The sequence below is a fragment of the Aphelocoma coerulescens genome, chromosome 3 (assembly GCF_041296385.1).
Source record: "Aphelocoma coerulescens isolate FSJ_1873_10779 chromosome 3, UR_Acoe_1.0, whole genome shotgun sequence".
Taxonomy (NCBI): Eukaryota; Metazoa; Chordata; class Aves; order Passeriformes; family Corvidae; genus Aphelocoma; species Aphelocoma coerulescens.
The window spans coordinates 16922158-16945319 of NC_091016.1; the positions used below are offsets into that span (position 1 = coordinate 16922158).

At 49.7% G+C, this 23162-nt stretch overlaps 1 protein-coding gene and 1 long non-coding RNA gene across 2 annotated transcripts; both read right to left on the reverse strand.

The window, feature by feature from the left end:
- Window positions 1–9274: 9274 nt before the first annotated feature.
- On the reverse strand, window positions 9275–10349 carry LOC138107152 (uncharacterized). Its single transcript, XR_011149260.1, has 2 exons — window positions 9656–10349; window positions 9275–9389 (listed from the first exon to the last, which is right to left on the reverse strand). It is a non-coding gene; the product is annotated as an uncharacterized lncRNA (long non-coding RNA).
- A 174-nt stretch (window positions 10350–10523) lies between these two features.
- Window positions 10524–14320, reverse strand: LOC138107025 (serine/threonine-protein kinase pim-1-like). Its single transcript, XM_069008358.1, is given in 8 exon segments — window positions 10524–10767; window positions 10769–10896; window positions 11192–11368; window positions 11581–11950; window positions 12164–12214; window positions 12307–12720; window positions 12908–13010; window positions 14232–14320. Coding segments are annotated over 8 exon segments (1536 nt in total). The 3' UTR covers window positions 10524–10563.
- Window positions 14321–23162: the final 8842 nt, after the last annotated feature.

Genomic DNA, 23162 nt, shown 5'->3' on the forward strand with positions numbered 1-23162 from the left:
AAGTTACAAAGCATTATATACTTTTCTTTGCAGAGTATCTTAACACATAGCAACCAATAAGCACCATACACAATACTTTTACATTTGCCTATAGCCTATCACAACTATCACCATATTATAGTCATTATTATCCAATCACAAGAGTAAGTAAGTTACAATTTAAGCTTACAGTGGAAAATTCTTAGACCTTTCTTCTTTTTCCTACATCAACATTTCTTGTTTGCCTGCCATATCTCTCTTTTTGGTAAAGACATGTTTTCTATTTACTTATGCTCTTCTTGAGACTTATTTACTTGGTGAAAAACATGTCTTTGTTTGTAATCACACACCTTTGTCCTGCTCCTAAAAATCTCCTTCCAACTCATCTCCAACCTTTGCCTTCTCAGTTACTCAGTGACCACTGTTTCAGCAAAACATCTTTTACTCTGTATCAAAACTTGCTTCCATTTCTACCTCATCTCCAGCTTCTACATTCACAGACCTTTCTGCCAAGCCTACATACCTTACCAAATTTTCATCCTCCCCAACAGTCTGGTGTCCAGCAAAAGGCATATGGAGGACTGCTATCAGGGTTTGAGGGGTGATTTGGATGTTTGTGGGATTGTTGTGGAGATTGAGGGCTCCTAGGCCATCTGGAGGTGATGTGGGGTTCTTATGGGTTGCTGGACAGGGAAGAACTTCCAGGACAGAGCACCAGAGAGGACTGATTTTTCCACTTTCCTGCAGCCCGTAGCTCCTAGTCCTGCAGAGTCTATCATAGTGGAAATCCCAACCCTGCTCCCCATTTGTGGCAATGGGCTCCCTGTGACACCTCTCTGGGCCCTCTCCTCAGGGCCACTTGGGGGAGAGATGTGATGGGGGTGCCTAGACACACTTGTCTTGTTCCCCAGTGTGACCAGTCCTTGCAGGAGCAACCTGAATTTCCCAGGTTGTTGGGGACAGAGCAGAACATCCTAGATGCCCAAGCTGCTTATGTGGAGACTCATGCCTGCAGTTCTTTATTCACTGGCTCCTGGATGCCTGCTTAAAACCCAAAGAGTCAGAAGTCAGAAGGATTGTGAGTCTCTGCTCCCATGGAGTGTTGGTACCAAAAGTCAGGATCAAACCTTGCTCTTCTGCTCTGTGGGAGGTTTCTGTCCTCCCTGAGCTCGTAGGACACATGTGTTAGGGTTTGACAGGACAGTTTGAACTGTCCCAGTCAAACTACCTACCTGACACTGGCCAAGGAGCCAAGGATAAGAAGAAGGGCTTCTTCCATTGTCATTCCTGTACCATGTGCTCTGGGACAACCCTCCTTGAGCAGGGAGGTTGGACCAGGTGACCCACTGTGGTCCCTTCCAACAATACCCATTCTGTGACTCTCTACCCTATGGGGTGTACCTGAGAGCAAAGAAAGCGCTGGCAGGTTGTTGGGAAATGGAATTATTGGGATCAATAAAAGAACTGTGCAAGCAATAGGCCTGGAAGTTTTAGGCTTGTGTGTGAGAAAACTTTCCATGGGAAAGTCCCTGTGTGAAAGATAACAAGCAGGCCTGAGAAACAGAGAGGGAGTGAAAAACTTGCAGCTGTACTATCCGAGAGTGAACAAGGGAGATGAGCACTGAATTCTTTTGATCCTAACAAGACTATGGAAGCTTGCCAATGTAAGTCCAATTATGTAGAAATAGAAATGTGTTTTGATAAGCTTTAAGCCACTTAGGAGTTAACAAGCTGGTATACTATATAAGTGCCTTTGGACTGCTAATAAATGGAGTTTTATGGAGTTCGCTTATCAACCATATTGGTTTTGGACTGTTTCTCTCTCCCCCTGCTGGGGCCCGGGCTCCTCGTCCCGCTGAGCTTCCTACATCTGGCGCCCGAACAGGGACCACCGAACTTGGAACATCGAACTCGGAACTTGGAACACGGAGTACGGGACTCGAACACGGAACTTGGAATTTGGACTGGGACTGGTACTTTGTTCCTTTTGACCCAGCGGGAGCCTACTGCGGTGCCAGAGCAGCGCCGGCGGGTGTGGAGGGTTGGTGGCTCGCCCGACCCCCAGCCTGGACCACCCTGACATCGGGGGTTCGCCGCTTGGCTGACAAAGGCTGAAAGCTGCAAGACCCTGACAGCAGGGGCGCACAAAGACGCGGTTTGTGACAAGACAGTTCGTGGCTGAGACGTGGTTTTATGGTTTGGTATGCAGTTTGCGGTGGGGTACGCAGTTTGCGCTGGGATGCGGTTCGCGGTTTGGACACGGGTACAGTTCGCGCTGAGACGCGGTTCGCAGTTGAGACGCGGTTATGGAAACTGAGGTGGCCTTTGGTGTATTTTTACGCTTTTTAGAAAAGCAGGGAATTAAGGAGATAAACCTTTATAAGGAACTAGCTGATCCAAGATCGTTTAAAATGAAAGCCACAGAAAGAAGAGCTCTCAAATTCACCTGGAGAGCAGTAATTAGTACTTTCTCAGAAGTAAAAACAGAAAAGACAGTTGCCGCGGTTGCCATAGAGACTGTAGAGAGCGGCAGTGCGGGTTGTAGCAGCTCCGAAAAAGAAACAGACGTGGGTCTTACAGAGCGGTGGCCAGAGACCGCGGCGGAGTCTGGGGTAGCGCAGTCCTTCGGGCTGGCCGCGAGAAAACCGATTAAAAACACAGCAGCACGTGTCCGCTCATTGGGGGGGCTACTAAACTCGGCAGAGCCAGATGTTAACTCTCCAACGACCCGGGGAGAAATGGCTGCAAAAGCGGAAGCACAGACACCCGATCCAGGGGGCGGGGCACAGGCAGGCCAAGGAGACACAGGCAGTCCTGCCGTCCTGCCGAAAGCAGCAGAGCAACAAAGAGATCCTAAAGTCCGGCCAAAAGTGGCAGAGGGTAACCCCCCCGTGCCGAACAGCGAGACGGCCGGCAGCAGCGCGGCTTCTGCGGTTTCATTTCCTGCAGAGCCAAAGCCGGCCGGGGCAGCCCGAAAACAGCCCCAAAAGAAAGAGAAGTACCAACAAATGATACAAAAAGTAATCAAAAAGCTTGCTAACTTATCTACACAAAGCATTTTACAGTCTGTCTTTACAGCAGATGTCCTGTGTTCAAAAGTATTACATCAGCATCGTACAGTTGTTGTTAACCCCTTCACAGTTCCTGCTCAGGGAACGAACGTGGACTACAACATGGCAGAATGTCCTGCAACAACAGGGACAAGTCATCGCTACATCACTGACCAGAGAGGTGCCCAGCAAAGTGGTGCCATGCTACCCCGAAACAAGACGGCACAGTCAGCATCAGCTCCTGAGAAAAGTGAGGCCACTACCATAACAGCTGGGACTCTGAGACCTGTCCCGAGGAGCCTTGAGAGAGGCTGAGACGTGGCTGAGTGAAGGAGCTGAGGACTTGCCAGATCCACCACTCTCCATAGCAAGAGAAATAGTGAGACTCTGGGGCGAATGTAACAGCTGCCCTAGGTGGTTGCTAGTGACTTGTGGTGGGTGTTGGGGAACCCTTTCCAAAGACAAAACTAAGAAAAATAATTGCATAAATTTTGGGGTATATTACATAAATTTTTGAGTATAACACCAAACACAGAAGTAAAGTGAAAAATTGTTTTTTGAATGTCTTGAAACAAGAGTATTAGCAGGCATTTTCAATCAGCTGCCTGCCTATTTAGATCAAGTGAAAGCAGTCAATTTAGCAATTAGTTATGCATTTATGTTTTTACCTGGTGTTTTAGCAAACAGGGCTTATGCTATTTTGCTTAAACTTGCTTGCTGGGAGAGGGATAAGTTTAATATAACCTTGCAAATGCTTAATAACCTTGCAAATGCTTAATAAGTTGTGTGTTATTAGTGTTAGACATATAATATTATAAAGTTAAGTAGCCATTGATTTTCTGCTATTAGCCCACAGCCACGGCTGTGAAAGGTTCCAAGGTTTGTGCTGTTTAAAGGTTTGTGCTGTTTAAGTCTTTCTAACCACTTTTTCCTACTTCACTAATAGATGAGTTACATCAATTAACTACATAATTATAGAAAAAAAGAAGACGGTCTCAACTTAGAGGGATGGTTAAAGTCATTAGGTTTAAAATCATAACTAGTTTTATTTGTGTAGCATTTGATTACTGTAGAACTAGCAATACTGTTAATAACAGTGTGTTCACCTTGCCTCCCGATGCTTGCAATCGATAAAATACAAAGTCACTACATCTGTGACCCATCAAGTATTGCTTGCACAAAAGAAAAACGGGGAATTTGTTGGGAAATGGAATTATTGGGATCAATAAAAGAACTGTGCAAGCAATAGGCCTGGAAGTTTTAGGCTTGTGTGTGAGAAAACTTTCCATGGGAAAGTCCCTGTGTGAAAGATAACAAGCAGGCCTGAGAAACAGAGAGGGAGTGAAAAACTTGCAGCTGTACTATCCGAGAGTGAACAAGGGAGATGAGCACTGAATTCTTTTGATCCTAACAAGACTATGGAAGCTTGCCAATGTAAGTCCAATTATGTAGAAATAGAAATGTGTCTTGATAAGCTTTAAGCCACTTAGGAGCTAACAAGCTGGTATACTATATAAGTGCCTTTGGACTGCTAGTAAACGGAATTTGCTTATCAACCATATTGGTTTTGGACTGTTTCTCTCTCCCCCCGCTGGGGCCCGGGCTCCTTGTCCCGCTGAGCTTCCTACAGCAGGTGCCACAAGGCCACTTTTCATCATCCTTAAAGGATCATATCAATCAAGAGGATGCTCCCAGTGACTGGAAAAAGGCAGATAATGTATCCATTGTCAAGAAGGACAATCCAGGAAACAAGAGGCCAGTCAGCCTCACTTCAGTCCTTGGGAAAGAGATGGAAATGCATATTGACTGGACCAAGTTGCCAACTCCTCTGCTAAAACTATAAAATCTATAGTTCATCAAGAAGGTATAAAGAATTAATTCAGAAAGTTGTGGATTGCTCCAGGAGGAAGGGAAAACCAAATTCCATCAATTTGGGACTGAAAAGCAGCACAGTGATTCCAGAAGCAGTCTGTGGTGAGATCCTAGTCTCTGAATGGAAGATTTCCTCTCCAAATGCCACCCTTTGGAGCCGTGGTGACCAGAGGAAGGATGAATTTTTGCACTAAACTAGGTTGCCATGTCAGGAACATAAGTGAAAGAAGCAGTAATACACAGTCTTATATAACAATTAACATAATAGAATTTAATTTCCTGTTATCACTGAAAATCAAATCCCCTTGAGGCACACACCAAACTTACCCATCTTCCCACATTTCCAGCTTTGAAAAGGACAAGTTTAATAATAACTGGAATGCATTAACATTTCCCTCCATCCACTGGAGGCATTCTCAACAAGAAGATTACTAGTGCCTTACCATTTAGAGCAAACAATCTACCCCACAAGGTAATTTCTAGCTGAGAGCCTGTTGCTCACTTATTAGTGGGCATTGCCCTGCAGGTCAGGAGCCCAGGATCAAAAGACATAATCAACAGCATGTTCTGCTGCCTGAAGAAACTCAAAAGGATTGGCAAGATTTTAACCAGCCACTCTGAAGAGATCACCAAAGTCATCCTTCAGGGATCCCTGCTCAAAGCACTTTGTTACATAATCCCAGGCACCAAAACACCCAGCAGATGTCCAATCCCATGCTGATGAGACCCAGTAGGCTCTGCAGTCCTTAGTCCCAGGATACTGCAAATGTCAGGGACCATAGTCCCAAGGATACTGGTGAGGCACTTTCTGTAAGTCCTCACCTTCCCTTTGTAGTCTCTTTGCGTGTGGTTTTGCTTAAGAGTCATTAGGTTTAGGTTTAGGTATAGCAAATAGTGTTAAAGAGAGGGTTAGGGTTATGGTCAGCGTTAGGGTTTTAGGTGAAGGGTTTGTATTATGGTTAGGCTTGAGTTTAGGGTTAGGGTTATGGTCACGAGGAATAAATTTAGAGTTAGCTTTGAGTTTAGGGTTAAGGTTTCTGCTCATAGGGTTAATATCAGATTTATAGTCATTTTGGTTAGATTTAGGGTTAGGGCAAGTGTTGGGCTTAAATTTAAGGTGACGGGTTAGTTTTAAATATTTTTAGGGATAGAGATACAGTTTTTAGGGTTAATGCTAGAGTTATGTTTAGGCTTAACTCTATTGACTGGGTTGCAGTTTCAATTGTTAGGGCTAATTTTTTGTTAGGTGTCTAGTCATAGATCATTTAGGTTTATGATTTTTCTTGGGCAGGATTTTGGTTAGTGATAGGCACAGGACTATGGTTAGGGCTTTTCTTTTGCGTGGTGGAAGTGTATTTGGTGGATAGTATGTGAGGAGAAGGTACCAGAAGAATCCTAGTAGTGAGAGTATGACAATGACTGCATCTGTTGTGGTCATTTTGTGTTAGGAAGTTTTTTAATATGTACCGGTTTGGCCAAATTTTGAAATATATCTCCTGAGAGAAGGCAGGTCACCACCCTCCCCCACCAGGTTCGGGAAAAAATAAATTTTCCTCAAAGGAAAGTGAAAGAGATAAAAACTGTTTCTTTAACAAACACACGGGAAAAGGAAAATAATGCTAAATAATAAAAATCTCTCGCTGTGGAGAAAAAACCTGGGAAAGTGTTAAGAGCCCTCCCTTTGGTCTCCTCGGAGCTGGGACTTGGCCCAGGGCCAGGCCCTCTGTGCTCGATGGAAAGTCCTCTCGACGTGCACTGATATTGAAGCAGTCCAGTAGAAAAGAGAGAAAATCTGAAATTCCAGGGAAGGAAAAAAAGTTCAACTCTCAGTCTCTCTCTGGAGAAAAAGAAACTGAACAACTGGCCAAAAGCTGACCGGGCAGCCGCGAGCCGGGTGCCTCCTCCCTCCCCTGCCGCAGCTGGAAAAAAAGTCGCTATCTCTGTGTGACCTTGAACAAGCTGCAAACTGCTTTGAAAAAGTTTTGCTCAGTTTTTCCATCCCCCTCTCAGGCTCAGTTTAGAGGCATAAAAAGGCATAAAAATTAATTTCTGGGCATAGGGCAGCGATAAGGAATACACATAAAGTCACCCCAAGACACAATAGTAAGTCATTTAGACAGGAAGCTTGGTAGCAGGGAAGTCCTGCTAGGAAGCCTAAGACTGATCCTGAGATTTTATTGAGCATGTGAGTGTTTTTGTTCTTCAGGCCATTATCATCAGTAGTTTTTGAACTTCGTTTGGGTTGAGAGTGAGGACTACTGTGGCAGTTATAAGGAAGTGTAAGTAGAAAGTTAGCAGGGCGCATTTGGCTAATATAGCCATAATAATTATTAGGCTATTCAACCTAAGCAAGAATGTTTAAGGTTTTTCAAATCTGTATTTGATTTAGTCCAATTCAGTCTCGTATGGGTGCTGAGGCAAGGATTATGGTGATTAATAATTTTGAGTAGAGTGATTTAGGAAGAGAATGGTGATGGGTGGCAGTAAATTTAATTATTGTTGATAGCAGTGATTAGGAATTAAGTAATTCTGTGAATCAGAAATGGAAAGGGACTGGGACTAGTTATACTGCAATTGCTGTTGTCAGTAGGGGCAGGATGTTGGGTGGTTTAATTTTCTGATGTCATATTAGTTCTGCTTCAAAAGACCACAAATACCAAGGCGGCTGCTTGTACTAGGGAAGTATTTGATTATGGCTTCAGTGGCTCGTGGGTGGTGGGATTTGCAGATTTGGAGATGAGAGGAATGATAGTGAGGGTGTTAATTCCTATTCTTGTTCAAACCATGATTCAGTGGTTGCTCAAAATTTGTAATGACTGCTCCTAGAAGTAAGGCTGGGGAGGAGATTCACTTTGCATGTTACAGCTAGCTCTGTTCACCTTACCATGATGATTCTTTATGTTCAGGCACATATCCTTAAGGAATGAGACAGGTCTGAACAGCAGATTGGGATGCTGATGCCTGCTCTATTACTCTAGATTGGATTCACCTTCCAAATAGGCTCGGTACTGAACAGTGTGATTCCATTTGCAACAGCCTGTAGTAATCCAAAGGAGTGTAAAATGTTTGGGCCTTTTTTGGCTTGTATGTAATTTAGTATTTTTCATTATTCTAATATTAAGAAGGCTAAAGTAATTAGAATTGGGTTATCATGGGAACAGAGATACCATATTTGAAAATAAAGAGTCAGGTGAAGAGTAGGAATGGTGGGAAAAGAGGAGAGGTAGGGAGATGATTTGAACCTCTATATAACAGGATTAAACCTTCCGCATTGGCTGAGCTCTGCTATGGAAGAAGTCCTTTTCCAGGACGGGATAGTAGTCACTTCCTTTTAATTTAGTTTTTTACTTGGAGGCCTGCTTGTACTCACATTTCTCATCCTTTTGTAAAAGGAAAAGTTCACTGAAGAGAGAAAATGACCTGGATTGCTCTGGTCTGAACCCAGCTCATACAGGACTATTAATCCTTGAAAATACAAATCCCTATGAGTAGCTGCACCTTTAGGATGATCTGATCCAACATCGAAGTTGTAAACTTCCTTGTCAAAATGGGCTCTGGGAGGACATTGAGCTGTTTTCCTTGGGTGGTATGGTCAATTGGAGGGAAGGGGGAAGGATCAAGAATTTGGGCGAGGGTTGAGCCGAAATGGCATTTTGCTGCTTCTGATTTCCTCCCAGCTTTTGCAGCGGGGCGACCACTGCGTCCCTGCAAACCGCTCCCCTTTCCAAAGCACACGCGGGCCTGGCTGGCAGCTCCGGCTTCTCGAAGGGGCTGCTGCCGTTGGCAACAGGAGCTGTTGTTGAAATTTTCGCGTTGTTTAACCCCCCCTGCCTGTCGCGATGGAGGGAAAACCCGGACGCTCAATATGAGTGATCAGCAGGAATTCGTTTATTGATCGTACCAAAGCTTCTTATATACTATCAATAATAGGCTCATACATATTCGTAAAGGCGCATTCTAAGTGGTTCATGTCATCTTAGCTGATCTCTAACCCCTCCCTTAGTTCCCCTTCTGTGGTCAGCAGTTCTCCTTTTTCTCTGGCCTTCCTGACCATAAGCGTCTATTGTTTTGCTGCCAAAGACTATCCTTCCTAACTCTGCAATAAAACACATGGCTCAGCAATAAGAACTCAATGCTAGCTCAGTTGTTGAGCAGGCTACGTGCAATATTCTGCAACTTCAATTGTTACACAAGATGCGTGCGGTGTTCTGCAAGATCTTGCTCAGTAAACTGCAAAGGGTCTATGTGCCCTTTCTCACGTAGCCAATTTCCCACACCTGCCAAAGGCCACCAAGTGGCTAGGAAGGACACAAAAAGATTACCCTGGAGGAAGGGGACCAAAAGCTTGGAAAAGGATGAAAGAAAGGCTCCGATGACAACGACAAGAACAAGATTTATTTTTGACAGCAAATTAACACCCGCCGCCCTCCAGCCCTCCCAGATTCGCAGGTCGAGCGGTGCTGCTTCCGTGCCTGAGGTGCTGGCACCCTGGGGAGAGAAACCAGAAAGCCGCGGTCAGCCGGACAGGGCTCCTGTCCCCCCTGTCCCAGCACGGCCTGTGCCCGGGCCAGGCTGCTGGCGGTGCCAATTCTCTGTTTCTAGAGGAGAGCAGCATGGCAGGCCACGTTCCACCTCCTCCACTTAAACACGGCAGAGCAGTCTCCTCAGCAGCTGCAAGAGCGGGATGCTCGTGTGCCCGCTGCCGTCTGCCGGAAGCCCTTCTGCCACCCGTTGCTGTGAAGCCGGGTACCCACCTCTGGAGACCTGCTGCCAGGAGAGGAGCCGATCCCGCACGAGGTCCTCGTCCATCTTGAAGGCGATGGCCCCGCAGACCGCGGCCCCCCGGGGTAGCGCCGGCACCGGACGCACTCCACACACAGGGTGCCAGCGCTTCCCCATGCGGTCCGGGCACCCGGTGCAACCTTCCTGGAAAAAGCAAAGAACGATTGCATGAAAGTCAATTCAAAACAAGACCTGGAAGCAAGAAAAAGCGTCAAAGGTTATCACCGTATCACGGGCCTGGGGAGGGTCTGAGCACTCCATGCAAGCATTAAGGCTCTCCATGGCTGGGGAAAAACCCCACCTTTCCCACGCGTAAGCCCACCCCTTCCTCAAGGGCCCGCAAAGCAGACCAGCAGGGGCACGCCTTCGGAACCCGCCCCCCTCTGCTGCCCCCCGTCCCTACGGACGGATGCTTTTGCCAGGCTGGCTCCCCCCGCCCCAGCCCGGGCCGGGCTGGGTGGCAGAAGCTGTCAGCAAGGCCGGGCGCTGGCTCCCCCTGCACAGCATCCGTGCCCTGTCCCGCCAAAAAGCAACTTGGCGGCCGGCGGAAAAATTAATATTCCCCGGCGCCGCCAAGCGGGGAAGCTCCGGTGCCTGGCCCGGCCGAGCCCTGCCACGCCTGGAACCACGAGCATCCCCCCACCCCTCCGCCGGCTGTGGACTCATCTTGATTCCGTCGGGGCGCAGAGCGTGTCCTCCAGGAAGGGGCCGCAACCAAAGCCAACCGGCTTTGCCCCGCCAGCGGCCAGCTCGAGGACGGTGTTGTCCGGCTCCAGGTCGTGCTCCAGAAGAACACCCCGGCGGTGCCTCGGCTTGCGGGGACATCACGATGCCATTGAGCTGCAGGGGGATGTTTCCCCTTTTCCAGTCCGTGGCAACTTCACTGCACTGCCACGACTTCTCCAATAGGATGGGGAGCACTGAGCCGCTTCCTCCACAAGGCGCCGAGGACCAGCGGAAGCATCTCCTCGACTGCGCTCTCTCCTCCGTGCCACGGCCGCAGGGAAACGCTCTGCCGTTTTCTTCGAGCGCCCCGAGACGCGTGCAGCTGGTGCTTGCTGGGCTCCTGGATCCTACTGTGCAGAGGGATGGATCTCTGCTGTCTCCTGGGCCAGGTGACGGTCCTGCAGCCAAGAATGCTCAAACAGGTCTTCCAAGGACGGCCTGTGTGCGGGGTCCATGGATAAACACCACCGGATGAGGTGCTGGCACTCTGGGGAGAGAAACGGGAAAACGCTGCTCAGCGGGACAAGGCTCCTGCCCCTGCTCTCCCAGATTCCACGGTGCCCAGGCCACACTAGGAGCGCTCGGAAGCTGCACCCCAACCTTCCCGTCGATCCTCCCTTTCGGACGAGAGCAGCCCAGAGGCACACGTGCCACCTCCTCCAGCTAACCCCAGCAGATCAGCCTCCTCCCTAGCTGCAAGAGCAGGACGCCTGCGTGCCACCTGCCCTCTGCCAACCACATCCTTCCCCCCCTCCCCCCGTGCTGTGAAGGCGCATCCCCACCTTGAGACACCCGGGGCGGGAAGAAGAGCTGGCCCCGGATGATGTCCTCATCCGTGTTGAAAGGAAGGTGCCCACAGACCAGCTCATAGAGCAGGATGCCCAGGGACCAGATGGTGGCTGGCTGGCCATGGTAGCAGCCAAAGAGGATCCACTCCGGCGGGCTGTACTCCGGCGTGCCTACGGGACACGGGCGCAGCTCATCAGGCCCTGATGAGTGCTGCTCCCTCCCAGCCAGCTCCCATTCCACAACAGGCAGCCCTCGCCCCGCCGGAAAGCAACTTGGCTGCAGCCGGCTGCAGAAGGATTTCCCCTCGCTCCCTCCCTCTTCCGCCTCTGCCAGCAAAGGGGGGAATCTCTGCTGCCCGGCTGGGCCCCGCCTTTGGGCTCACCTGACATTCGGGTGTAGAAGGTGTCCTGGAGGACCGTGCCGCACCCGAAGTCGATGAGCTTTGCCTCGCCGGTGGCCAGGTCGACGAGGACGTTCTCGGCCTTGATGTCGCGGTGCAGGACGCCGCGGCTGGTGCAGTGCCGCACGGCCTCCAGCACCTGGCGGAACAGCCCCCGCGCCACGGGCTCCGTCAGGAAGCCCCGCTCCTCCAGGAAGTACCAGAGGTCCTGACAGCGCTCCGGACGCTCCATGACCAGCGCGAAGCCGTCGGGCAGCTCGAACCAGTCCAGGAGCCGCACCACGCCGCGGAAGCCAGGGCGCGACACCATCCAGAGCAGCGCCAGCTCCAGGGGCACAAGGGCGCCGTTGTGCTGCGGGGGGGACCGCGATGCCGTCAGCGGGGCCGATGCTGCGCCGAGCCTTCGGCACCCCGGCCCGGCCCCACCGCCGCTCGCCATTGCCCGGCCCGGGACGCTCCGCGGCCCCCGCTCACTGCACGCTCGCTCCCCTCGCAGCGTCCCGGCTCCCACCCTCCCGGGCCTCGCCCTAGCCCCGCCCGCCACGCCCCGCCGGCTTTCACTCACCAGCCGCGCCCACTCCGGGATGCGATCGCGGGACACTCGCTTGATGGCCACCTGCAAGTCAAGGCGAGCGGCGGGCTGAGCTCGTCGCCCGTCGCCCGTCGCCCGCCGCCCGCCGCCCCCCTCCGACCCGGCCCCACTCTTACCGGGGCGCCGTCGGCGAGCCGGGTCCCGGAGTAAACGCTGCCGCAGCCGCCGCTCCCCAGCAGCGGGCCCTGCCGGTAGAGCTGCTCCAGGGGAGGCTTCTCCGCCCGTGCGGGCGGCACCGCGCTCTCGGCATTCTGCCCGGGGCCCCCGGGCGCTGCTGCTTCCCGAGCCGCCCCGGGGCCGGCGGCCGAGCTGACGAGCGGCGGAGTTCGGAGCGGGGAAGCTGCCGGCGATGCTGCGGACGACGCTGCCGGGGACGGGGCGGGAGCCGGGCGGCAGCGGGGCGGCTCCGGGCGGAAGCGCCGGAGGGGCCTCGTTCGGGGCCGGGGCCGGGCCAGGGCCCGCGCCAGGCGGAGCCAAAAGAGCGTGCTGCTCCGCCAGCACCAGAGCGAGCGGCACTTCCAGCGGCGCCGCTGCCAGTACGGAGAGAGCCCGGCGGAGGCGGCACCGCGGCGGGCCGGGCAGGGGCGGGCAGGGGGCGGCCCCGCCGAGGGGCGGCAGCGGGGCGGCTCCGGGCGGAGCCGCGGGAGGGGCCTCGGCCGGGGCCGGGCCAGGGCCCGCGCCAGGCGGAGCCAAAAGAGCGTGCTGCTCCGCCAGCACCAGAGCCGCTGCCAGGACGGAGAGAGCCCGGCGGAGGCGGCACCGCGGCGGGCACGGGGCGGCCCCGCAGAGGGGCGGCCCGCGGGACGCGGCATGAGCCGCGCTGGGAGAGGCGGAGACAGGGACGGGACGGGAGTGAGTGGAGTGTGAGAGGGAGAAGGGGACGGAGAGCGAGCGGAAATCCGAGTGGAAAACCGATCGAGAGAGGCGCTGCTGCCGCTGCTGCTGCCGCTGCTGCTGCCGCTGCTGCTGCCGCTGCTGCTGCCGCTGAGCCGCCGGAGCGCGCGGCCGTTCCGTTCGTCCGTTCCCTGCGCGAGCCCACCGGAGGAGCCGGCGCGCGCCCCGCGGAAGGGAAGAAGCAAACAAAGAAATAAATGCCCGTGAAAGAAATAACCTAATAAATCAATACAGAAATAAAGAAAAGTGTGGGCTTGTAGCTTTCTTCTTCCTTGGGTGAGATGAAGCATTTCACCGGGAAGAGTTCCCTGTCCTGATGGTTGTGCGAGAGTGGACAGGAGTGGAGCCTTTAATTTTCAGGTAGAAAAGATAAATCGTGTCAGTAATGTCATCTCTTTTCATCCTCTGTTGAGACAGTTGCAGGCTGCCAAAAGACAGAGTCTGCAATGTGGAACTTGGTCCCAAGCTTCTTTTTCTGCCAGAGGATGAGGAGGGGAAGTATCCCAGAATCACGGAGTCACGGCATGGTTTGGCTTGGACGGGACCTGAAAGATCACGTCGTTGCAAGCCCCCCTGCTGTGGCTAGGGACCCCTGGCACTGGACCAAGGGCTTGTCTAGAGCTCCTTTCAGCCTGGCCTTGAACACTGCCAGGGGAGGGGGTAGCCACACCTTCTCCGGGCAACCTGTGCCACGAGAGTCATTTTTCTGAATACCTCATCTAAACCTACTCTCTTTCCGTTTGGATCCATTCTCCCTTGTCCTGTCCTTGCCTGCCCTTGTCCAAAGTCCCTCTCCAGCTTTCTTGTAGGTTGCCGTCAGGTCCTGGAAGGCCACGGTTCTGTCGAGCCTAAGCCTAAGTGTCTTTTGCCGGCTGAAGAAGCCCAGCTGTCTCAGCCTTTCCTTGCAGGAGAGGTGCTCCAGCGCTCGCTAAATCTCGGTGTCCCCCGTCCGCACGTGCTCCAGCCCGTCCGTGTCCTTGCCGTCCGTGCTGGGGAGCCCGGCAGAGCCGGATGCAGCGCTGCAGGTGCAGTGTCACCGGCGTGGAGGAGACACGGCCCTGCCAGCGGCTCCGGGAGCCAGCAGTTGGCGACTGGCCGCCCGCTTGCCAGAGACCCGGGGCCTTTGTGCCTCCCCTGCTCCCCGCGCCTTTCCCCGCCGCTCCCTCGCTCGCTCGCTCGGGGGAAATCCACCCTCTGCCGCCCCGCCCCGCTGCCCCGGGGGCTCCCCGGCGCCATCTTGAGGGCCCCAGGCCTCGGCCTCACCAGGCTCACCCGAAGGCCGTGGGGACACAAGCACACGCACAGAAAGTGCCCTAGGGTTCCAAGGTCAAGCTTTTGCCTACGGCATCAGTTTGCTTTCAGACTGTGGACGAGATTATAAAATCACCAGGAGGAAAGAGCATGAAAAAGTTCTGCTTGGGCAGTACCTCAAGGCTTTGAGGGAGAGGGTTTGTGGTGCTTCCTCGCTCACAGGGAGCCGCAGGAAGTAAAACTAGAAATAAACTAGTAATAAACTAGTAAAAATAGTCATAACCCCGTATTAATTGGAAGGAAAACCTGAGGAATTGGCAGCTAGCCCCTCAGAAACATGAGGAGCAAAAGCCAGTCTTCTACCTGAGAGCTGCCTGGGCAGGGGTGAATCAGGGGGATGGGGAGCAAAAGAATTCGTTTGTTAGGAACAATGCATCTAGCTTGGTCAGCATACCAGAGCAGGAAGAAGAAGATAAGAGACTGCTGATAAAACCAGGGGGAGTCTCAGACAGGCATCCTGCTTCATCCCAAAACTAGCTCAAACCAGTCCCAAAGCTTAAACCCAGGCCAAAAGTATAAAAGAGCATGCGCAGGAGAGAAAGGTGAAAAGTTCAGACGAGGAAGACTCTCCCTGACTTCGTCACAAGACCCCCGAGAGACCCCTACCACAACCACCAGACAACACTGCGCAAGCGCAATGCGGATGTAAATGACTTTTGAGTTCATTATAATACGAAGCGAGGCTGGGCGGGGCTAGGTGATGAATATGTATGAGTTTGTTAGGAAACTTAATGAATATGGAACTTGTAACCCGATAAATACCGAGCTGAAAACAGCTGTAGGCACGCATGATTTTGGAGGAGCTATCCCCCATGCGTCCCAGCGCTGGAATAAAACATACCTACTTTACTACTTTTTCTAGTAGTGGAGTCCTTTCCTGCCTTTCATTTGGCAAGCCAGCCAGGAGAGACTCTGCCCGGCTGCAGGATCGGCTGAGGAGCGGACATCCTAGGCGCGCCCCAGGGCTTTCCTGGAGGATCTCCTCCCCTCAGCTCGCTCACTGCAGCGGACAGACAACGACCTGCTAAAGCTGCGGACAAACGGTATGTTTTGCATTTAAGGTGCCTGTAAGTCGTACGCGTGGCCAGGGCTGCTGGTAAGCCGTGAGGAGACGTCCCACGCGCAGCGTAGTCCCTGTAAGGGAAAAGGTGGGGCCGGCAAGGGGGAATCGCCGACCGATGGAGCGGCCGCTAGCAATCCTGGGGGCGGATTGGGTGATTCCAAGGGGGGGTCCCGGTGGAACTTGTTACTGTGTTGGAAAAATACAAGCGGGACCCTGAAACTATTACAAGCGAGTGCTACGAACATTTTGCTACTAGTAGCTGGTTTGAATGTTGTTTATATGTTTGTGCAGACATTGGTTGTTGTCGGATTGCTTTTATGGGTGTGGATGTATATTCGGTCGTGCAGATGTATATTCGGTCGTGCAGATGTGTATCAGGTCGCTTATTCGTTTGTAAAACAGGAAGCTTGCGTGTTGCTGTGTGATATTTGAAAGTGTGATATTGAGACATTTGTTTGGAAGAGTGCTTGTTCGTTGAATTTGGAATCTTGACTGGAAGAACCTCTGCAGGAATATTAGTGGCCTTTGATTGAGAACAACCAGCAGCAGAGAATTTAAAGTTTGAAAGAGTACAAGAAATAGCTTGCTCTTGTGGATGTATCAGAACCTTTTTCAACGGGAGGACAGCAAGTTGCATAGATAGTAATGCAGTGTAAAGTTTGTATTTTGAGCCTGAGATTTTAAAGATTGTGTGTGGGAAGTCGCATTTGGTGCCTGAGGTTTGGGAGGTTCGGGAAGAAAATTGGGAAAGAATTGTGAGAAAGTGTGAAGAAAGATTTGGGTGGAAACGAGATAACGCTAGGGGACAAAACTCTCTCCATTCATGTGTCCTATCTGCTCGAGTGATAGAGAGGACTCCCTGCTTGGTGTGTGGGTGTAAGTTCAGTGTAGATCTTGTGGAAGTCGGAGAAAGGGAAAAAAAAAAAAAAAAAAAAAAAAAAAAAAAAAAAAAAAGGGAGATTTCAAGCAGCCTTGGCAAAAGGCATAGGATACAGGTGACCCGAAGGGGGTGGCACAGTATTTGAGTAAGCTCAAATAGGATGGGAACCAGACAAAGTAAGGAAATCCCCAGAGCAAGCCCGCTCGGCTGTATTCTAGCCCATTGGAAGGAGATAGTAGGAGCTGGAGGCACAGAAAATAAAAAAACCCTTATAAAATATTGTACCCAGTGGTGGCCACTGTATAAATTAGAAAATAAAGCTAAATGGCCATCTAACGGAACTTTAGATTATAATACTTTGCTTCAGCTAATGCTGTTTCTGAGGCGGGAAGGTAAATGGGAAGAAGTTTCCTACGCTGATGCATTTTTCTCTCTCCGAAAACACCCTGAATGGCAGAGAGACTGTGGAATCAAACCCCCCAGTGATCCTATGGTGTTAGCTCTGGAAAAAGAAAATAAAAAGGGCCAAAGAAGAATTAAGCGCTGCTGCTCGTCGTGCAGCATAGGTCAGAGATGCATAAGGTCAGACAAAGTCTATCAAACAGCAGCTCAGGGACAAGATGATGATGAATTAACCGATTTGCTTAAGCCTCCCCTTAGGAGACAGGAAGAGGATGCGGACTCGGAAGGAACACCAGCGCCAACCCCCTCTCCCCCGGGCAGTCCTGTCTCGTCCCGAACCAGGAAACAGGTACTGATGGCACCCCTGAGAGAGGCGGTGGCACCTGATGGGGATACAATGTTGATTAGAGTACCTTTCTCTACCGCTGACCTAGATGCATGGTATAATATTGCCAAAAATTACCGAAATGATCCAGCAAGTACTGCTGAGCGCTTGCGACTTATAATTAAACAGCATAATCCAGATTGGGCTGATATACAATTGTTATTAGGTGGACTAACAGAGACAGAAAGACAGTTAGTTTTGAAAACAGCTCGAGACTTGACAGAGGACTATTACAAAACGCAACAATTAGATGTAAAAGATTACTTCCCACTCCAGGAACCACACTGGAATCCGAATAGAACAGCTGAATTAAAGAAATTAAAAAGTTATCAAGAATGGATAGCAAAAGGGGTGGAAAGGGCTATTCCCAAGACCCTAAACTGGTCAGCTTTGTACGCAATAAGACAGGGTCCTTCCGAGTCACCATCCGAATTCCTGGATCGTCTGAGGGATGCAATGCGCCGTAACACATCGCTGGATCCTGGGACCGAGGTAGGGGTACAACAGCTGGTATCTTTGTTTATAGGGCAATCCACAGGAGATATCAGACGTAAATTACAGAAACTTCAGGGGCCAGAAGGGAGGAATTTAGAAACTCTATTAGATGCAGCTTGGAGGGTATTCAGTAATCGAGAAGAAAGCTACAAGCAAGGGATGAGGAGATTAGTAGCAGTGGTAGAAGAAGGGAATAGAGGAAAACTTAGACAAGGACCCCCCAGACGAGGACCTCCCAGACAGGGCCCACCCCGGCTAGGTAGAGACCAATGCGCGATTTGTGGAAGGTCTGGCCATTGGAAAAATGAGTGCCCAGAAAGAAGACAAGAAGACCGCCAGAACAGAGGAAACCGAGGAAGGGGGAGGGTGGTTGCACATGTGAAAGAAGACTGAAGAGGACCGGGGGATCCCACCCTAGCAGATCCACTGGTTATAATGAAGCTAGGGGACAAAGAAAAAGAAATAGAATTTTTGGTGGATACGGGGGCAGCATATTCAGTTTTAAATAAAGCTTTGATGCCTGTGGAGAATGACTATATTGTGGTACACGGAGCAACTGGCCAATCTGAAAAAGCTTATTTTTGTAAGCCATTGAAATATAAAATTGGGAAACAATGGGGTATTCACAAGTTTCTATATTTACCCAATTCTCCAAAAGCACTCTTGGGAAGAGACTTATTAGAACAATTACAAGCAACCATTATTTTTAGGAATGGGGAAGTTATTCTGGAGGTAAATGACCAACAGTACATAGAGATACTGAGCCTAATATTAACAACCAAAGGCCCTGTGGAGGAAATCAGGGAAGAGATAATAAGCCAGGTGTTCCCAGGAGTCTGGGCCACAGATGTACCTGGGAGAGCCAAAAATGCAACCCCAATACAGATCAAACTCAAAGAAGGGAAACAACTAGTTAGAATTAAACAGTATCCCCTTAAAAGGGAAGACAGGGAAGGAATTGGCCCAATAATTGAAAAATTCTTACAGTTGAGATTGTTAAAAGAGTGCCAATCTGATTTTAATACTCCTATCCTGCCTGTCCGTAAACCCGATGGATCTTACCGGGTGGTCCAGGATTTACGGGCTGTTAATAAGATAACTGAGGATCTCTATCCTGTGGTGGCAAACCCTTACACTCTGTTAACATGCTTAACACCAGAACTAACCTGGTTTACTGTTTTAGATCTAAAGGATGCCTTCTTTTGCCTCCCTCTCCATGAAGCCAGCCAGAAAATTTTTGCATTCGAATGGGAAAGCCCTAAGAGTGGGCGCAAAACCCAGCTCACATGGACGGTGTTGCCTCAGGGATTTAAGAACAGTCCCACCTTGTTTGGAGAACAGCTCGCAAAAGACATAGAGTCCTGGGAAGCCCCACCAGGAGAAGGGAAGCTATTGCAGTACGTAGATGATCTCCTAATAGCTACCCGAACAGAGGAAGCTTGCACAGCCTGGACGGTAAGCCTCTTAAACTTCTTAGGACTCCAAGGGTACAGGGTATCCAAGAAAAAGGCTCAGGTGGTGAAACGGAAAGTGATCTATCTGGGCTATGAAGTCAGTGCTGGGCAACGAACTTTGGGGCAAGATCGCAAAAAAGCGATATGCCAAACCCCAAAGCCCCAGACAGCGAAAGAGTTACGGACTTTTCTGGGGATGACGGGGTGGTGCAGATTGTAGATTTACAATTACGGGCTGCTCGTGAAACCATTATATGAACTCATTACAAAGGAAAGCAGAGATCTCCAGTGGACAAAGGAGGCCACGCGGGCCTTCAGCCAGCTAAAGAATGCCCTCATGTCAGCTCCAGCTCTAGGACTCCCAGACGTGAGTAAGCCATTCTTTCTATTTTCCCATGAGAAGCAAGGGATCGCCCTGGGAATACTAGCACAGGACCTGGGCCCATACCGACGGGCAGTTGCTTATTTCTCTAAGCAGCTAGATGCAGCAGCCAAAGGATGGCCTGGGTGCCTCAGAGCCGTTGCAGCAGTTGTGCTAAACATCCAAGAAGCACGCAAGTTCACCTTGGGTCAGAGAATGACTGTACTGGTATCTCACACGGTGTCTGCGGTGCTGGAAGTGAAAGGTGGGCACTGGCTCTCCCCACAAAGGTTCCTGAAATATCAAGCCATCATGGTGGAACAAGATGATGTAGAAATAGTGGTAACTAACATTGTCAATCCAGCTTCCTTTCTCAGTGGAAATCAAGGGGAACCGGTACGCCATGACTGCCTGGAGACCATCGAAGCCACCTACTCCAGCCGCCCGGATCTGAAGGATACCCCTTTAGACAACGCAGAGACCTGGTTTACTGATGGGAGCAGCTACATCATCAGTGGAAAGCGACATGCTGGGTATGCAGTTACCACCTGCCAGGAGGTGATAGAATCCGGACCCCTGCCAACAAACACCTCTGCACAAAAGGCTGAAATAATCGCCCTAACTCGTGCCTTAGAGATGGCAAAAGGAAAGAAAATAAACATCTATACAGACTCAAGGTATGCGTTTGGAGTTGTACACGCACACGGGGCCATTTGGAAAGAAAGAGGACTGTTAAATTCGCATGGAAAGAACATCAAACATGCAGAAGAAATAATGCGGCTGTTGGAAGCAGTCCAGCTACCTGAGAAAGTAGCAATCATGCACATAAGGGCACATCAAAAGGTGAGCTCAGAATTGGAAGAAGGAAATGAACTGGCGGACAGAGAGGCAAAAGAAGCAGCAAAAGGTGAAGTAACAACAACTGGGGCCTTGATCCCAGATGGACAACTTTCCCTAGAGGGTAAGCCAACATATAATAAAAAAGACAAGAAATTGATTAAAGATGAAAAGGGAACATTTAACCAAGAGGGATGGGCTATCACTGCAGGGGAAAAAGTAGTTGTTCCCTCTCATTTGCTATGGGCCGTAGTTAGAGAGGAACACCAGAAAACACACTGGGGAACAAATGCCTTATATAATTACTTAATTGAGAAAATTATCGCCAGAAACTTATACGAAACTGTTATGCAAGTAACTCGACAGTGCAACCTTTGCCTCCAGACTAATCCCAAAAATACCCCTAAACCAAAATTAGGCCAAATTGGGAGAGGCCATGGGCCAGGACAGCAGTAGCAGATTGATTTCACAGAACTTCCAAGAAAAGGGGGGTATCGATATTTGTTAGTGCTAACAGATATTTTTCAGGATGGCCAGAAGCTTTTCCTACTAGGACCGCTAAGGCTCGAGAAGTAACAAAGGTGTTACTACAAGAAATAATACCGCGCTTCGGAGTTCCAGCCACAATGTCATCAGATAGGGGACCACATTTTATTTCAAGGGTGGTACAACAAACTAGCCGACATTTAGGCATAGACTGGGAACTCCACACTCCATATCATCCCCAGTCGAGTGGCCAAGTAGAGAAAATGAACCATATGATTAAGCAGCAAATTGTGAGATTAGGGCAAGAAGCTAACCTACCCTGGCCCCAATCTCTCCCACTTGCATTGTTACGAATTCGGACCAAGCCCAGGATTAAGGAGAAGCTAAGTCCCTTTGAAATACTTTATGGGAGACCATATGGGGTACAGAAAGGAATATCTACCCAAACAGGGGAAGAAACGCTAACCACCTACATGATTGCTTTAGATAAACAGCTTAGAAAAATTGGAAAACATGTGGCTGGAACTCGAAGTCGAGGCCTAGACGGTCCTGTACATGGCATTCAGCCTGGAGATTATGTATATGTTAAGTCTCTTACAAAAAAGACTCTGGAACCACAGTGGGAAGGACCATTCCAGGTGCTCCTCACCACTTACACCGCGATTAAGATCAGAGAACAGAGTGCCTGGATTCACCATACCCGAGTAAAGAAGGCTCCAGAGACCCCTTGGAAAGTGACCCCTGGGGATGAACTGAAATTGAAGTTTACTCGAACAAAATGAAAATGTTAGGGTGGCACGCAAGTATAACCCGGAAAATTGTTTTTCTCACAGTTATAATTGTAACCATCAGCCAGGAAATTATTCCTAGGGGAAAAGACATATGGTCTCAAGCCTTTATGCGGGTTACTGGACTCATGGAGAAATATTCTGATTTAAAAAGTTTAAACCTGTTGACTGTAGTCATACACGGAAACCAAGTGTATACAAAGCAAGAGTGGGAAAAACAAAGAACTTGGCAGCTCCAGGGGACTGTAGGAGAAAAAAATCAAGATTGGATGCCGAATGATTAACGGGACTACTCACAGAAAAGCAACCCAAATCAGTGTCTCAACTACTTCTACAGACAAACACCGTGAAATCTGTAGTTACGCAAGTGAAGCAGACTGTTGGTATAATTTTACATTAGTACAGACTGTGGAAGTGGTTTGTCTTTGGGGCCAAGGCAGTAATGGACTCTCATTCAAATTCCAGATAAATGCCATGGCTAGGCCCACTATGACCTACTCTGGCAATCAGATCCGAACCCAGGTCACACCACTTAAATCTGAGCCAAAGGTTTATGAGATTGGCCCTTATGTAGTAAAGAACACAGGCCAACAATTACTGTTGTTTAACCCAGAATGGTCTCTTAAGCGTGTAGAACTACTAATGCAAATTAACATTTCTGAAATCCAACCAGCCTGCTCCCCTTTAATTCAAACATCCCTTGAAGGGTGGACAGCCTGGCTGCAGAAGCAAACCCCCCTCAAGGGCAGAATGCGGAGAGACCTGAGTGGCATGCTAAGAACAGGGCTGGGAGTTATAAATGGAATTGATTCAGAGATACTGATGAATAAACTGGCCACGGCAACCAGTGACCTGACCAAATTAAAACAGCCCCTACAATCTTCCCTATTAGCATTAGGAAACAGCCAGTGGCAAGTCTCAAAAATACTCCCAGACCTTGCAAAAATCAGCAACCTGGATCACGAACTGATATTAAACACACTTGGCACAGCTCAGGACAATGTCTCATTAGCCTTTAGCTGCATACAAGCTCAATTATGGATGCAGTCCACAGCTTCCTTAATCATAAGAGAGGGTAATGAAGGTGTATTTCCTATTAAGATCCGAGAGGCTGTTTGGAACAATGCTACTAAATTAGAAAGAAAGCTCCAATCCTGGTGGACCTTGGTAAATTTCACCTATGACCCAATGACTAACATAGCTACTGCCTTTGTGCTTACGATACGGAATGCCACAGTTTATGTAATTCATCCTATTGTCGCATTGGGATTAAACCATAAAGGGACAGTTTTCTACCCCTCTGAACATAGAGTATGGGCTCGGATGGTAAGAGAAAAATGGCAAACAGTGAATTTAGAATCTTGTATTACACGAGAACAACAAGGATTTATCTGTGAAAGTAATACACTTGATGCCAGAGACATATGTCTTGATACAGAACAAGGCATATGTCACTTTGAGATCCACCCAGACACTTCACCGAAAACTGTACTCGTATATGTTGGGCAAAGCTGTGTGTGCTTAAGAACTACCTGCACTTCAATGATGATAGATGACAATGTTATAAATGTAACTGCCAGGAATCGCTCTAATTTTTGTATTTGTAATTTTGCCAA